At 37.1% G+C, this 17,676-nt stretch overlaps 1 protein-coding gene across 1 annotated transcript in view; it reads left to right on the top strand.

Moving 5' to 3' along the window:
• Positions 1-17,351, top strand: part of FCHO2 (FCH and mu domain containing endocytic adaptor 2) — a 169,438-nt gene extending 152,087 nt beyond the window's left edge. The window contains exons 22-25 of the mRNA XM_047729321.1: positions 9,767-9,966; positions 11,027-11,091; positions 14,201-14,365; positions 14,916-17,351. Of these exons, the coding sequence (XP_047585277.1) occupies positions 9,767-9,966; positions 11,027-11,091; positions 14,201-14,365; positions 14,916-14,938 (453 nt within the window). The 3' untranslated portion in view covers positions 14,939-17,351. The remainder of the gene's footprint in view (positions 1-9,766; positions 9,967-11,026; positions 11,092-14,200; positions 14,366-14,915) is intronic.
• Positions 17,352-17,676: the final 325 nt, after the last annotated feature.

A 17,676-nucleotide genomic window follows, 5' to 3' on the forward strand; every position in this document is an offset into this window, starting at 1 on the left:
GCCTTAATGAAATGGAGATAATTTGCTTGATAGAGAGTTCAAAGAAATGGTCATAAAGGTGCTCACTGAACTTGGGATAAGAGTAGGTGGGCACAGAACTTTAACAAAGAAGTGGAAAATACCAGAAAATATCAAATGTATGTCACAGTGCTGAAGAATACAGTATGTGACTGAGAAACTGGAAGCGTTCCGCAACAGACTAGATGAAGCAGAAGAAGGGATCAGTGAACCTTAGGACAGTGGAACTCACCCAGTCAGAACAGCAAAAAGAATGAAAAAAGGAAGGATAGTTCAAGGGTCTTAAAAGGGCAACATCAAGCAGACTACCATTTGCATTATAGGTGTTTCAGAAGGAGGAGAGGGTAGAGAAAAGCACAGAATTGAAGAATATAAGAATATAAGAAAATTTTCCAAATCTGGGGAAGGAAACAGACATCTGGATCCTGGAAGACCAGAAGGTCCCAAATTAGATGATCCTGAAGAGACTTACACCAAGCTATTTTTTAATTAAAATATCAAGTTAAAGAGGTCTTAAAAGTACAGGTTACATGTAGGAGGAACCACCCCCCCATAAGACTGTCAGATTTTTCAGCACAAACATTGCAGGCCAGAAAAGAGACAGCAGGATATATCCAGAGTACTGAGAGAAAACAGCTTCCAACCAAGAATACTCTACCCTGCAAAGTTATCATTTACAGTTGAAGGAGAGAGAGTTTTCTGGATAAGCATAAGGTGAAAAAGTTCATTACAACTAAACCAGCCTGACAAGAAATGCTAAAAGGACTTTTTTTTTTTTTAAGATTTTGTTTTTTTGACGCAGAGAGATCACAAGTAGGCAGAGGGGCAGGCGGGCGGGGGCTGGGAGGGGTGGGAAGCAGGCTCCCCGCTGAGCAGAGAGCCCGATGCAGGGCTCTATTCCAGGACCCTGAGACCATGACCTGAGCTGAAGGCAGAGGATTAACCCTCTGAGCCACCCAGGTGCCCCTAAAAGGACGTTTTTTAAGCTGAAAAGAAAGGGGACTAATTAATAAGAAAACAAATGAAAGTATAAATCTCACTGGTAAAGGTAAGCATATGTGGTAAGATGTAGTGAATTACTTATAAAGGTAGCATGAAGATTAAAAGCCAAAAGTAGTAAAAATAACTATACAATAATTAGTTGAGGAATCACTAGGTAAAGATAAAATGTAACATGAGAAACATCAAATGTCAGTGGGGGGGGGGGGACTAAAAATAAGGTAGTGCTGTAGATTATCTTCAAACTTCCATGGTTCTCAAAATAGTTATAAATATAGGTTGTTACATGTAAGCCCCATGGTAACTACAAAGCAAAAACCTACAGTAGATACACAAAATATGAGAAAGGAATTTAAGCATGCTATTAAATAAAGTCCTCAAACCACAGAGGAAGAGCACAAAAGAAGAAACAAACTACAGAAGCAACCAGAAAACAGTTGACAACATGCCCATAAGTACACACCTATCAGTAGTCTGTAAATAATCTTAAATTCTCCAATCAGAAGACAGAACAGCTGAATGAATTAAAAAAATAATAGAACCACCTGTATGCTGCCTTTAAGAGACTCACTTCATTTTTAAGGCCAAAGTTAAAGGGTTGAAAGAGATGTTCCTTGCAAATAGAAACCAAAAGAAAGGTGGGGTAGGTTAATAGACAAAATGGATCTAAAATAAGAGGAATTAAGAGACAAAGAAGGACATTACATAGTGATAAAGGTGTCAGTCCACCAGTATGATGTAGTATTTGCAAATATTTATGTACCCAACATTGAAGCACCTGAATATATAAGCATATATTAGGAGACCTAAAGGGAGAAATTGATAGCAGTATAATAAGGGAATTTAATAACCTGCTTACAACATCTAAACAAGGAATCAATAAGGAAACCTTGTTCTTAAATGATATGTTAGAGAGGATGAACTTAAAAGCTATATGCAGAACTTTCCATCCAAAAGCCAGAATATACGTTTTTCTCAAGTGCGCAGGGAACATTCTCCAGGACAGATCATAAGTTAGGCCACAAAACAAGTCTTAATAAATTTAAAAAGATTGAAATCTTATCAAGCATCTTTTCTGACCACAATATGATATGTAACTAGAAATCAGTTACAGGAAGAAAACTGGAAAATTCACAAATATGTGGAGTTACAGTATGCTGTAGGGGCACCTGGGTGGCTCTGTTGGTTAAGCATCTGCCTTTGGCTCAGGTCATGATTGCAGGGTCCTTATATCGAGCTCTGCATCAGGCTCCCTGTTCAGTGGGGAGCCTGCTTATCCCTCTCCCTCTGCTTCTCCCCCTGCTCATGTGTGCTCTCTTTCTCAAATACATAATAAAATCTTTCCAAAAATTAAGGAAAAATAATATGCTTCAGAACAACCATTGGGTCAATGAATAAATCAAAAAAGAAATTAAAAATTCTCTCAAGACAAAATTGGAAATACAACACAGAAATTTATTGAATGCAGCCAAAGTAGTTCTGAGAAGGAAGTTCATATCAATAAATGCTTACCAGGGAAACAAAAGTCTCAAATAGACTAACTTCACACATCAGAGAACTAGAAAATGAAGCCCAAAGTTAGTGGAGTGACCGAAGCAACAAAGAGCAGAACTAAAATACAGATGAAAAAGACAATAGAAGAGGAAGCTCGTTCTTTTTTTAAAAAAGATTTTATTTATCTGACAGAGATCACAAGTAGACAGAGAGGCAGGCAGAGAGAGAGGAAGGGAAGCAGGCTCTCCACTGAGCAGAGAGCCCGATGCGGGGCTCGATCCCAGGACCCTGAGATCATGACCTGAGCTGAAGGCAGAGGCTTAACCCACTGAGCCACCCAGGCACTCCTAGTCTCGTTCTTTTAAAAGATAAACTTGATAAACTTGTAGTTAGACTCACCAAGAAAAAAGGAGAGATGGCTCAAATAAGATCAGAAATAAAAGAGGAGCCCTTACAGCTGATAGCATAGAAATACAAAGAGTCATGAGAGACCATTGTGAACAATTTTGTGCCAAAAAATTGCACAATAGATAGAAGCAACAGATAAATTTTTAGAAACATACAGCCTTGTAAGACTGAATCCTGATGAAGCAGAAAAATCTCAATAGACCAGTTATAGTAAAAAGACTGTATCAGTAATCAAAAAGCTGCCAGCAACAAAAGTCTAGGACTACACTGCCTCACTGGTGAATTCTGTCAAACATTCAAAGGAGAATAGTGATCCTTATCAAACTGTTGTGCCCCCCCCCGGAAAAAAAAGCAGTAATTCCATTTTATCAGGCCAACACTGATACCAAAGCCAGACAAGGATACCACAAGAAAAGAAAACTATAGGTCAATATTGCTGCTGAACCTAGATGCAGAAATTGACAACTAACTTGTCAGCAAACCAAATTCAGCAGTACCTTAAAAGGATCATACACCATGCTCAAGTGGGATTCATTCTGGAGATAACCAAAGTGATGATTCAACTTTGACAAATCAACCAACATAATGAAATATAAGAATATCATCATCTCAGTAGATGCAAGAAAACCGTTTTGACAAAATACAACATCCACTTATGATTAAAAACTCCAAACAAACTGAATATAGAGGAAATGTATCTCAACAGAATAAAGTCCATATGTGACAAACCCACAGTTAACATACGCAGTGGGGAAAAGCTGTCAGCTAAGATCAGGAAGAAGGATGCCTGCTCTCAACAGTTTAAGTCAATTTTAAGTCCCAGCCAGAGCAATTAGGCAAGAAAAAGAAGTAAAAATGCTTCCAAATTGGAAAAGTAGTAGTAAAATTGTCACTACAGATAATGCAATATGTAGAAAACCCTCACCAAAGAAACAGAATAAACAAGTAGAGTTGCAGGCTTCAAAATCCATATACAGAAATCTTTTCTATTTTTGTGTGGCAGTAGTGAACTATCAGGACAACAAAACTATGAAAGCAATCCCATTTATAGTTGCTTCAAAAGAATAAAATGCCGAGTAATAAATTTAACCAAGGAGGTGAAAGACCTTAACCCTGAAAACTGTCAGACAATGATTAAAGAAATTGAAGGTGACACAAATGGAAAGCTATTCCATGCTCATGGATTGGAAGAATATTGTTAAAATATCCATAATACCCAAAGTTATATAGAATTTCAGTGTAGTCCCTGAAGTTCCAGTGCCATTTTTCACAGAAATAGAACAGTACAAAAATTTGTGAACCTCAAAAACTCCAAACAGCTGAAGAAATCTTGAGAAAGAAAAAGCCAAAGGTATCACACTTCATGATTTAAAATGGTTATTACAAAGTTCTGGTGTCCAGACTGTATGGCATGGCCATAAAAACAGACACATAGATCAATGGAACTGATTAGAGTCCAGAAATAGGTCAGTGCATACACATTCAGTTAATTTGCAGCAAAGGAGCTAAGAATATGGAGAAAGGATAGCAATAAATATGTTGGGAAAATTCTTTACAGGGTAAAGAACAAAGCTGGGCCCTGTTTTACACCTTACTCAAAAATAACTCAAAATGGCCATGTACTTGAATGTACGACCTGCAACCATAAAACTCCTAGAAGAATAAAAAAAAGTGGCTAAGTTCCCTGACAGTGGCTTTGGCAATGATTTTTTTGATCAGACACCAAAAGCAAAGGCAACAAGAACAAAAATAAACAAGTGGGACTACCTCAAATTAGAAAGCTTCTGCACAGCAAAGGAAATGACCAGAAAAATAAAAGGCAGCTTATTTAATGGGAGAAAGTCTTTGCAGGGTTACTATCCAAAAGAATTCATACAACTCAATAGCCAGTAGTCGGAATATAAACTGTGTAGAGGGTATGAAAAAGAAAACCTACAGATGGTCAGTAGGTACATGAAAAGATGCTCAGCATCACTAGTCAGGGAAATGCAACTCAAAACCACAATGAAATAATAACTTCCCACGTTTTAGAATAGCTGTTATTAAAAAGACAAGAATTTGTAAGTTGTGGAGAGGATATGGAGAAAAAGGAATCTTTGTGTACTGTTGGTAGAGTTGTAAATTAGTGCAGCCACTATGGAAAACAGTATGGAGGTTCCTCAAAAAAGGAAAGAAATTCAAAAAGAACTACCATGTGATGTAGCAGTTGGGCTTCTAGCTAGCTGTCTGAAGAAAACAAAAACACTAATCAAAAATTTATTTTCACTTCGATGTTTACTGTAGCATTATATTTTTCCTGATAGCTCTCTACTACTGTACAAATTAATGCCTGTAATGTAGACATTATTAACAATAGCCTAGACTTGGAAACAACACAAGTGTCCCTCGAAAGCTGAAAACATAAATAAGATGTAGTATATATGTAATGGAATATTTACTTGGCCATAATAAAGAATGAAATCTTGCCATTTGTAACATCATGGATGGACCTTGAGTGCATTATGCTAAGTGAATTAAGTCAGACGGACAAAGACGAATACCATATAATCCCACTTACATAATGAACTTAAAAAACAAAATGCCAAGCTCAGAGATCGACGAATAGATTGTTGGTTGCCAAGTAGAGGGTTTCAGGGGGTAGGCAGAATGGGTGAAGTGATTCAAAAGTACAAACCTGCAGTTACAAATAAGTCATGGGGATGAAAGATACAATGTCCTGACTAAAGTTAGTTAAACTGTGTTGCATATTTCAAAGTTACTAAGAGGGTAGATCTTTTTTTTTTTTTTTTTTAAAGATTTTATTTATTTATTTGACAGAGAGAGATCACAAGTAGACGGAGAGAAAGGCAGAGAGAGAGAGAGAGAGGGAAGCAGGCTTCTTGTTGAGCAGAGAGCCCGATGTGGGACTCGATCCCAGGACCCTGAGATCATGACCTGAGCCGAAGGCAGCGGCTTAACCCACTGAGCCACCCAGGCGCCCCAATAAGAGGGTAGATCTTAATACTCCTCCTCATGAGAAAAAAATAATTATTTTGCAGTGTATACAGATACTGAATCTTTATGTTGTCCACCTGAAATTCATGTCAATATATCACAATAAAAATTCTTTTAAAAGTCTGTTACACTATCCTTTCCTGTAGCCACAGTGAACACGACAATAAAAATAATTAGGAAAAAAACTAACAATCTCTACTGAGTTGAATATAATTATAAAGGAGTACTTTATTTAGATGAAGAGTCAAGTTGTAAACAGCTTAGATGTTTCTAAAATAACTTACAAATTTAATGTAATCCTGCTCAGACACCCAGTAGAAGTGTCTATGTATAGGGTGTTTGGAAACATGACAGTCATTTTCAGGTCCTCTGGAAGAATAAAGCCTGGAATAATCAGTAAAATGTCTTAAATGATAATGTGGAGTAATAAGTTTGAGTTTTAATGGGTAAACTTTTTTAAGGTGTCAGTATTTATAGTAGTTTGGAACTGGCAGAATAGAGGGCCAGATCAAAGGAACAGTATGTCTAGAAATGAATCCAGGAATAAATGGGAAACTATTTATTTGACAAATTAGCATTTCAAGGCAATGTGGAAATGATGGGGGTTTGTTTTTTTTTGTTTGTTTTTTGTTTTTTTTTTTCAGTAAATGGTACTGGGGCATCTGGCTGGAGATTTGGGAAAAAATTCACTGAATCCCTAACTCCATACCTTTAAACAAAATAAAATCTCCGTGTACCAATAATAGTAACAGATGAAACCATAAAGTTACTAAAATAAATCATGGGTGAATATAAATCTATGGGTATATATGCAGGTGTGTGTATATAATTCCATATATTTTACATATTTTGATCTTGAAATGTTAAGACCTAAGAGTAATATAAAACCCAGAGGCCGTGGAATGAGAGTGAGATCTTTGACAACAAATAAATTAGTGTATATAAACTCCTTTTGTTAAAACAAGTTCTTAAACAGAATCCGTATTTATTTTTATATATTTTTAAATATTTTTATTAATATATAATGTATTATTAGCCCCAGGGGTACAGGTCTGTGAATCGCCAGATTTACACACTTACAGCACTCACCATAGCACAACCTTCCCCAGTGTCCATAACCCAACCACCCTCTCCCTACCCCACCCCCCCACCCACCCCCCGCAACACTCAGTTTGTTTTGAGAGATTAAGAGTCTCTTATGGTTTGTCTCCCTCCTAATCCCATCTTGATTAATTTATTCTTTGCCTAAATCCCCAAACCGCCCAGGTTGCATCTCAGCTTCCTCATATGAGGGAGATCATATGATAATTGTCTTTCTCTGATTGACTTATTTCGCTCAGCATAATACCCTCTAGTTCCATCCACATCATCGCAAATGGCAAGATTTCATTTCTTTTGATGGCTGCATAGTCAGAATCCTTATTTAATCTGACGGAAAAGTCTTTATAAGAAAGACCAAAGGCTTACTGTAAACTGTATAAATTAGTAAGTAAAGGTGATTAACTCAATAGATAGGTAACTTACAGAAGATGCTCCATGTCAGTAGTAATCAAAGCAATTAATATTTTTTAAATAGGTTTTTTTTAAAGATTTTATTTATTTATTTGAGAGAATGAGCACACAAGCAGGTGGAGCAGCAGGCAGAGGGAGAGGGAGAAGCAGGCTCCCCACCGAGCAGAGAGCCAGATGTGGGGCTCAATCCCAAGACTCTGGGAACATGAGCCAAAGGCAGCTACTTAACCGATGGAGCCACAAAGGCGCCCCCAGAGCAATGAATAGTAAGACAACAGTGAGATACCGGTTTTTAGCCCATTAATTGACAAAAATGGGCAAGATGCTCTATTAAAAGAGGTGGGACCACTTGTTAGAAGGTGTATAAGTTAATCAAACTGATTAACTGATTATATTGCTGAATAGTTGAATTTTTAAAGAATTATTTAGAGAGAAAGCATGAGCAGGCAGGGCAGAGGGAGAGAAAGAGAAATCTCAAGCAGACTCCATCCTGAGTGCAGAACCCAACATGGAACCTCCATCTCAAGATCCTGAGATCACAACCTGAGCTGAAACTAAGAGTCTGATGCGTAAACAGCTGTGCCACTCAGGTGCCCTGAATAGTTAGTTGAACCTTTAATTCAGCAATTCCACCTCAAGAAATCAGTTCTTCACAAATGGGCAAAAAGCGAAGTTACAAAAGATACTCAGTGCATTTTATGGAAGTCAGTTACATACACATCTACAGAAGAGATTGATACAGCCTTTAAAAAGAATGAGATTCATGTATTCATGCCTACCAAGTGTGTTTAAGGACATGCACCACAGTGTTAACAATTGGGAGTAAGAATGTTAAGGGATACGTTTTCTATTTCATATACTTCTATACTATCTGAATTTTTTTAAAAAGATTGTGTTTCTTAGAATGAGCACAAGCAGGGCAGGGGGAGGGGTGGAGAGGGAGAAGCAGACCTCCCGTTGAGCAGGGAGCCCTATGCAGCACTTGATGCTAGGACCCTGAGATCACGACCTGAATCAAAGGCAGATAGATGCCTGACCAACTGAGCCACACAGGCACCACTCCTTGCCCCCATACTATCTGAATTTTTAATAGAATAGTTATATTAAAATGGCTTGTGTTTCTAAGAAATACATAACTTTAAAAAGTGCTGCCACTTAAGTGGGCTTAAAGTTTATCCCAAGTATTCATTATTATTAATTCTGTAACTATTATTCAGTGCCTGTTTACCAGGAATAGCAAGGAAGATAGTTTATGTAGTAAGTAGATAATAATATAGGTTATCGAGAAAAGGCAAAGTGTACAGAATAAGGAAGAAAGAAAATGTAATAGTGTACATTTAGACAGGGTGATCAGGGTAGGTCTCATTAAAAAGGAGTTATTTTGAGCAAGGAGCTAAAGAATGGAAAAGAATTGCACCATTTACTGTGGGTCATGTGATTAAAATTAAACACGGAGTTGGAAGTATTCTGATTCTCGACTTGGAGTATTGCATGATTTATCTTATTTCAATTTAAATTCTTTTAATTTATAAGGAATCTTAAAATTCTATGTTAGATATAGAGAGATACTCAAAAGTTACATACATAGATGATAGGATACTTTTTTTTTTTTAAAGATTTTTTTTTTATTTATTTATTTGACAGAGAGAGATCACAAGTAGATGGAGAGGCAGGCAGAGAGAGAGAGAGGGAAGCAGGCTTCTCGCTGAGCAGAGAGCCCGATGTGGGACTCGATCCCAGGACCCTGAGACCATGACCTGAGCCGAAGGCAGCGGCTTAACCCACTGAGCCACCCAGGCGCCCGATGATAGGATACTTTATGTGGAAAACCCAGAAGACTCCACTCCAAAACTGCAAGGACGCCTACAGGAGTTCAGTAAAGTGTCAGGATATAAAATTGATGCACAGAAATCAGTTGCATTTCTGTACACCAACAATAAGACAGAAGAAAGAGAAATTAAGGAGTCGATCCCATTTACAGTTGCACCCAAAACCATAAGATACCTAGAAATCTTAGCCTAACCAAAGAGACAAAGGATCTGTACTCAGAAAACTATAAAGTACTCATGAAAGAAATGAGGGGGGAAAAAAAGGGAGTCCCATCCCCTTCCCCAGGAATGTGTATTTAGCACAAGCATAATGTATATTTTGATGTAGATAGTCCTAGATCCACACTTGGATAGTGGCTCTTAATCCTTGGAGATGAGCCTGATTTATTCTGCCTAGGAATATTTCCATCATTATTTTTGATTCCGAGACCTCTTGTGTTCATATATACATGTCATAAGCATGGCTTATTTACTTTTTGGGTAAAAAGCTTTGTTATTTTTTCTCTTCAAAGGTATCATCAAATGGTATTCAGTCTACTCCTCTAAATCTTGCAACCTACTGGAAATGCAGTGCTGGCACCACAGATCTTAGAGTGGATTATAAGTACAACCCAGAAGCTATGGTGGCACCAAGTGTGCTTTCCAACATACAGGTGGTGGTACCTGTGGATGGAGGAGTCACAAACATGCAGTCCCTTCCCCCTGCGATATGGTAAATTTTAGATTTCTGAATTCCTGATAAATTTCTGCTGCAAGTCCCAGCTTCTAGAACCTAAGTTCTCAAAGTTGTCTTGGAAGTTTGAAAAGTTTTAGTGTATTTTACCATGGAAACCATGGTGTGTATGAAAGAGGCTGTTCATCCTATTAGATCACTGTAAATCTCAATCCAAAAGTGCGTTTGCTGTCCCACCTGGACTTGAATGATTCAGTACAACTTTACCCTTAGGCAAATTGCTTAACCTTGGATAATTATTTTGCAGGGTTAAATACAGCATCTAGCATATCTGTAAGAACACCTGTCTTACTAGTTTAGTAACTCTCATCTCTTAACTTCCTCTTATCCCCCAACTTTTAGGATTTTATTTATTTGAGAGAGAGACAGTGAGAGAGAGCATGAGAGGGGAGAAGGTCGGAGGGAGAAGCAGACATCCCCAGGAGCCGGGAGCCCAATGTGGGACTCGATCCCAGGACTCCAGGATCAGGCGGTTGTTCAACTGAGCCACCCAGGCACCCTCTTGTTCCCTTTTTTAATATGAGCAGAGGTTCTAACATTCTGTTTGCTTCACTGTTTAATAAAATTTTCTTCTTCTTTAGTAAGGAAGGTACTGAATCACTTATCCAGTTTTACTTTCTCTGACCAGAAGAATTTTGTAATTTAGTAAATTTCCATTAAGATATAGCATTATATCATAAACGCATCTTCACCAGGTAATACTAAAAGTAAATTTAGCCCTCTAGTTGTTCTGGTGAAATATTTATTTATTTATTTTTAAAAAGATTTTATTTACTTGTTTGACAGAGATCACAAGTAGGCAAAGAGACAGGCAGGGGGTGGTGGGGGGAAGCAGGCTCCCTGCTGAGCAGAGAGCCCAATGCGGAGCTCGATCCCAGGACCCTGAGATCATGACCTGAGCCGAAGGCAGAGGCTTTAACTCACTGAGCCACCCAGGTGTCCCCTGGTGAAATATTTAAAATACATTTATTTATTGACTGCCCATCCATTTGTAAGGCACTGTGCTGGACACCTAATCTGAAGATACTTGTTCTTATAGGAATGCAGAACAGATGAAAGCCTTTTGGAAACTGTCTGGTATTTCAGAGAAATCAGAAAATGGAGGTAAGTGTGTGTATGCTTTTTTTGTTTATAACGTAGGACCCCTGAAAATGGATTTTTTAGGTGTTTCTATGGAAAGCTTTCTCTTGGATTTTCTTGCCTTCAGTTCTAGAATTGACCACTAGGTGGAAGTTAATGCCTTAAATAAGAGTGGACTAGTTGAAATTTGGAACACATCTCCCTCCGCCCCCCCAAGATAGAATATGCTTATCTCTATAAGAAAAAGCATTTGTTTTGCCATAACCTTTATAAAAACTGTCTAAGGGCATGTGCTCACAGGATAACTTTCAATTTACTTCATTAGGTGTTTTCAAGCAGAACCTATCTATTAATAGAACCTATTCTATTCCTAATCTATTCTGCTGGGTAACCTGTTAACTAACTGAAATTCTTTCAGCACCCTTGAGGTCATTCTGTTATTGGGGTCCTTCTGGCTTCCCAGAAATCATGCAAAAGGTTCCAGACTTTAAAAATCCCCTTTGTTTGCCTTCCCACCTTCTTAAGACAATGTTTCCTTGTCGTATCACCTTAGTCAAACCAACCATCAACAGCTTTTACTTCTCTGCTTATTATTTTAAGGAGAAACAAGTTAATTGCTTACTCCTACCAAGTCTCCACCTGTTTGTGTTCAGAATGCAAAGGAAAAATCTGCTAGCTGGTCACCCTAGTGTCTCCCCTAAGTCAATTTAGAATATAATTTCCAGGACCATCAAGTCTTTAATTATTCTGATTTTGTCTTAAAGTTAAGAAAATTCTCCTGCTCTCCTTTGAATGTCTAATTAACCTTCAATAACTTTTCCTGTTAAGTAGGGGTTTTTTGTTTTTTTTTTAAGCTTTCCCAATTTTGCTTACGGTTTTTTTTCTTTGAACATTTTAAGCATAAAACATAGTTTTATGTAGTCATATAGTTATAGTGGCTATTTATTTATACATACCATGCTGAATCAGACCTCAACTAGAGAAATATGTGTTTGCTGAAATAACCAAGATGATTTAGTTACTTTGTTGCTGTTTGGTACTTGAAATTTGCCTATTTTCAGATGCCAGTGGTGCTGACTTTTACACAAACAGTATGGCTTCTGGGGAGACAAATTTGAAATTCCTAGCTAAAACTAGAAGTAAACCAGAAATCCTATTTAAATTGAGGGCTTACGACCAATTAGCAGGGAAAAGAGGACATATATTTTTTCCCTATTTAATGAAACTCTACTATTTTAAGTACTAACAAGGGAAATTGTTCCTTCAAAAATAAGATACAGATTTTCTAACCAAGTATTTTAATAGTCTGCCTCTGCTCTTCAGGTATCAGTGTATGTAAAGAAATGGAAAAATCTTTAAATGTGGTTCTGATTTGGTTAGTCAGCCTTTAAAAAGAAATATACAAATTAGAATACTGTAAAATAGGAATATGTTTCTCTTCTGGCTCTATGCCCAGAAGAGGGACAGGAAATAATTCTCAAGTTTGAGGACTGCCAAGGTGGCTCCTCTTGGCCTATAGTAGAACTTTCACAGAATCGAATTGCCTCTCAAAAGAATTGTAAAAGTTTAAGGAGGATTTGGACAGCATTTAAGAATTAGGCAGCAGTTCACCCCCCAGCTGATCTGTGCCATCACGCCCAGCCCTGTGGGCTGGATCGGGGTTATGGTATCTTCCTTCAGATTTCCATGGTGTTCAGCTTCTGTGCAGGGAATCCTAGAATGTTGCTCCTGCTACCTACCAATTCCATCTCCTTTCCCCCTTTTTTGACTCCCAACACTGAAATATGTTTCAAATGCATTTACTTTTTCCTTTCCCTTAGCCAAGTTGAGATCCCCTGTTTAATCAACTGTCACGGAGTCCTACACTGTCTTATTGGCTTTTAGATAGTTGCCCTACCTTGTATCTTGTATTTCTCTCCCCTTGTGAGATACTAATCTGAAATGTTTTTGTCTTATCTTTAGTGGCTCCCTAGGATTATTTCTTACGGTGAATTATAAAGATACTTCGAGCTTATTCCTTCTATCACTCTAGTCTTACCTTCTGCCACTCTTCCATCCTGTTCTCCAGCTCTTCTGTGATGTATGCAGGTCCCTTAAAGGCACTGTGCTCTCTCAGGTCTCCCATCTCTGTACCTCTAGTTACCTCTGCCTGCAATTCACATTGTCATCTTCACCATCATTTTATGTGCTTCTGTGCCCATAGCTCATGAGAGCTCTTTTACAGCATCTGTCACAGTCTTCATAATTATTTGGTTTACAATTTGTGGCATATGATTAGACTGAGGTATGTTGAATAAATGGTTATATTGAAAAGAAAACATCTCAGAACTACCTAGTTGACCGTTGACCAATGCAGAGGTGAGGAGTGCCTAACCCTCTGCACCCCACCTGTCCTGGCGGCACTGTATAGTCAAAAATCCACGTATAACTTTGACTCCCCCCGAAACTATTAGTAATAGTCTTCTGTTGACCAGAAGCTCTACTGATAATAGTTGAGTACATACTGTTCTGTGTATTATATACTGTATTGTCAAAACAAAGTAAGCTAAATCAAAGAGAATGTTAAGAAAATTGGAAGAGAAAATCCATTTACAGTACTGTACTGATGGGGGAAAAAGTCCATCTTTAAGTGGACCCACATAATTCAAACCCATGTTTAAAGGTCAGCTGAATTTGGCATGATAGACCAGTTAAATTTTAAGAAGCGGAGTAGAAAATAATGATGTTGGTACAGCTTTCCCAATCTTACCTGTCCTTCCTTACCTCTCCCACCCCCATATAATATGGTAGTTGGCTGTCATTTCCTTTTGACTTTATTCCTTCTCATACTCCTTCTAGGGTTCCCTCTGAACTGCCCTCATGGACTTCCTTTTTCTCTTTTGACTGACTTTAGCATGTGTCTGTAGCACATTGAATCTCAGTAGGAATCTACTAGGGTGCTTACTATTAAGTTAGAGAGAAGTAGGGATTAAATTAATTAAGACTCATTGAATAAAGTCTGCTTTGGAAACAATGGTTTGTTTACTGTATACATTTTATGAATTTGGCATAGGACGTAGTTCATCATCTTCATTTGTTTTTTCTCTCAATTTTATGTTGCCCTATTTAAGTTATTTTATTCTTTGCCTTGTAGGTTCTGGGTCCCTCAGAGCAAAATTTGATCTTTCAGAAGGACCTAGTAAACCCACTACACTTGCAGTGCAATTCCTCTGCGAGGGAAATACCCTCTCAGGAGTAGATATTGAACTTGTAGGCACTGGCTATAGGCTTTCCTTAGTAAAGAAGCGGTTTGCCACTGGTAAGTTGGGAGATTTTAAGTTTTTAACGTACCCGGGAAACATTTATATTTGAAGAGTAGTTTTCTAAGCAACTGTTTAATAAACTGTCAAGCAGTTTATAATCTAAAGTCATGGAAACTTTGTTCTTTGACCTTTGTACAAAGTGCTAGGTAGAGACACACCTGGGAGAGAGTAATCATGGTCCGGACAGCCGGACGGACACCTGTGATCTGTTTCTTTTTTTTTTTTTTAAAGATTTTATTTATTTATTTGACAGACAGAGATCACAAGCAGGCAGAGAGACAGGCAGAGAGAGAGGAAAGGAAGCAGGCTCCCTGCTGAGCAGAAAGCCTGATGCGGGGCTCGATCCCAGGATCCTGGGATCATGACCTGAGCCAAAGGCAGAGGCTTTAACCAACTGAGCCACCCAGGTGCCCCCTGTGATCTGTTTCTAATGTATTGTCAACAGCAGGTGGGAACTGAGTTTATGTATCTGTACCCGCAGTGAAAAGGTCCTCCTTTGAGTTCATGTGAAGGTGTAATTTCAGGGGTCTGCTTGGTGTTTTTCAGGACGATACCTGGCAGATTGTTGATGGACCTGGGACCCTGGTTGGCTCGAGAGAAGTACAGGCTTGCCATCCTGTGTTGTCTATTCTTTCCAACACTATGAGCTTGAATTAGGTCTTTGAACGTACACATATTTGAGAACTGATTACAAACATTAAGTTGCACTTTTGAAGTGGGTCATCAAAAGCAATAGCACTGAAATGATTTTCAACACTGTTAATGATCAACTGCCATATTCCAGAAGCACATTTGTTGAGATTCTCAGTAAAATGAAGTTTTCCTAGGCTGAAATTTTACATTATCTTCAGTGTCTATGTTCAGTAGTAGTGTATTATCAGGCCTAAAATTTCAGGAGAGCAAGCACAAAATAATTCAGCTTTCCATAAATTTTTAGAGTCAGAGATAGCTTTGAAATTTCCTGAGTTTGATATTGAATGGAGTCACACAGAACGTGACTTGTAAGTTTTGGATAATGTTAATTTAGAATGCTCAAATTGAGTTATGTGCCATAAAGTAATCAGACCAGAGTCCAAGGCGTATGCAAAAAATGTATAATTTGATTCTCATATAAACATTAATAAAGTGTAAATGGTGTTTTGTATGATTTTTTTAATTCTCAAGTGCAATGTTTTTAAAATAAGCTTGCAAAAGACAGCAGAGAAATTTACTTCTGCAGTTAGTTAACTTTATAGAATTTGTGATTGTTTTTAAGAATTAATGCTGTAGATTTAATTTATTTTTATATGGATTACATAATGTGTGCCTTTTAAAACAATAACAAAAGCCAGAAATGTGCCTATCCAGTTTGTGTTCATTAACGTGCCTCACTTTTTTTCCCCTGGCAGTCTGGATCTTCTCTTCTGTCTTAGGGTGGTCAAGCATTTTTACAACATAATTGCCATTTGTGTAAATACCTTTGGCCTTAGTTGGGAAGGAAATTCAGAGTAACTAAAGGATAATTTGTACTTTAACACTGTGGCTCACTTTTTCAGTGATATACTATAGCCACTCGAAAGAGAAATATCCCCAAGGGCATATGTTTGCAGGGGGAAAACGTTACCTTCAGTTATTCCACCTGAGTATGTAAATCATAAAGGAGATATTGAAAAACTGATTAATGATTAATTGGTAACTGCTGTTTTATTTCTCAGCTTGGAACTTCCCTTCATTCTTTTTATCATTGGAAATTTATATATGTTACTGAACGTGTTGTGAGCATGAATTTCTTATTTTGTGAGGAACACATTTAAGAAACTTTAGTTTTGACATTGGAGAAGTACTGCCTTTTTTTCATTTCAACAGTTGGGAAAATTACCCATTTGTATGTTTTTATTATATAACTGCCACCTGCTAGAAATGTGGAGATTATTTGAAGTGATGGATTGGGTTAAGCATTTCTTTATTAATTACTTATTAAGTAGTAAAAAACCTAACTTTATAGCAAATCCTGATTAATTGAAGGACTTAAAATATTTTGGACAGTTTCATGATTTACAAATGAAAGTTTTATTTATAAGGATAAATGCCAGTGTCCTGCATTTTACGTAGAAGTGATAAATTGTGTTACATATGATAATTTATATAAAACCACTAATTATTCTGTTAAGCTTTACGGAACATAAAACCCCTACTACTAGACACTTATGTAATGTCTTGCTCTACTAAATACAGCAGAAAATCTACTTACTAGCAATACATGTAACACAATATGTGCTTTTTACATATATTCAGTGTTAGCCCAATTCTAAATTTAGATTTGACTAAAGCAGCACATTAAGACAATTTGCTGAAATGTTCATCTTTACTACACAGTGAGTGAAATGAGAATTGCTAACTCTTATATTGTGTTCTTTTAAATGCCAATTACAGCCCCTTACTGAAATCTTAAATGTAACTGCTTTGTAATCGGGCTCTTCTAATGGGCAGTTAATACGTTATTATTGGACTTCAGACACCATTACACTCACCATGTTTGTTTTTAAATCAAGTATTACCTGACAATTACAAATTAGTGAAATGGTTAAACTTCTGCACTTTCTTAATTACCACAGTCTTCATACCAAGTGTTGATACCTACATTTGTATTAGGCACAGGTTACAATTTTGAAGCCATATGAGTTTATATTGATTTTTGTTTTTCATTTAAATCCACTAATGGTGTAAAAAAGACCAGTAGATTTTCAATGGGAAATGTATTTAGCAAGCTGGTTCTTGCTTATGTATAGTGATAAACTTTGTAGCTGCCTCTTTAACCAAGAATTTGTAAACACAGAACTCTAACAAATGTGAGTTTTTAAGAAATGTTATTTACTACTTTGAGTTGTAATTAGAACAATGCAAATCTATCTTACACAATTTTGTAAATATTTTTGATTTTTTCATAAAATGTAAATTTTACATAAAAGTGGTACCCTTAATAAACATGTAATATATAATTTATCTGTTGGTTTATGTGTCTTTGTACCCCTACTGATAGGACTAGGCAAGCTAGGTGTGAGGAGCAATTGGTTTTGAACTTAGTATCACCATTTAGACAGGCATACATATTGATCTGTTAATTTTAATTAGCTAAATCAGAAAACTTTATTTGCAGTGTAACCCCAAAATAAATTGTTTAATAAAAGATTTTTAAATATATTTAAATATATTTTCTAATGTAGTTTCTAAATATATTTAAATTGATGTTAAGCTTTAGCAAAGATTTTCCTCCTGACCAGTTGCTTAAACAATCTTGACACAGTTTTAAAACCATACTTTTCATCCG

The sequence above is a fragment of the Lutra lutra genome, chromosome 5 (genome assembly GCF_902655055.1).
Source record: "Lutra lutra chromosome 5, mLutLut1.2, whole genome shotgun sequence".
In the NCBI taxonomy this organism is placed as follows: Eukaryota; Metazoa; Chordata; class Mammalia; order Carnivora; family Mustelidae; genus Lutra; species Lutra lutra.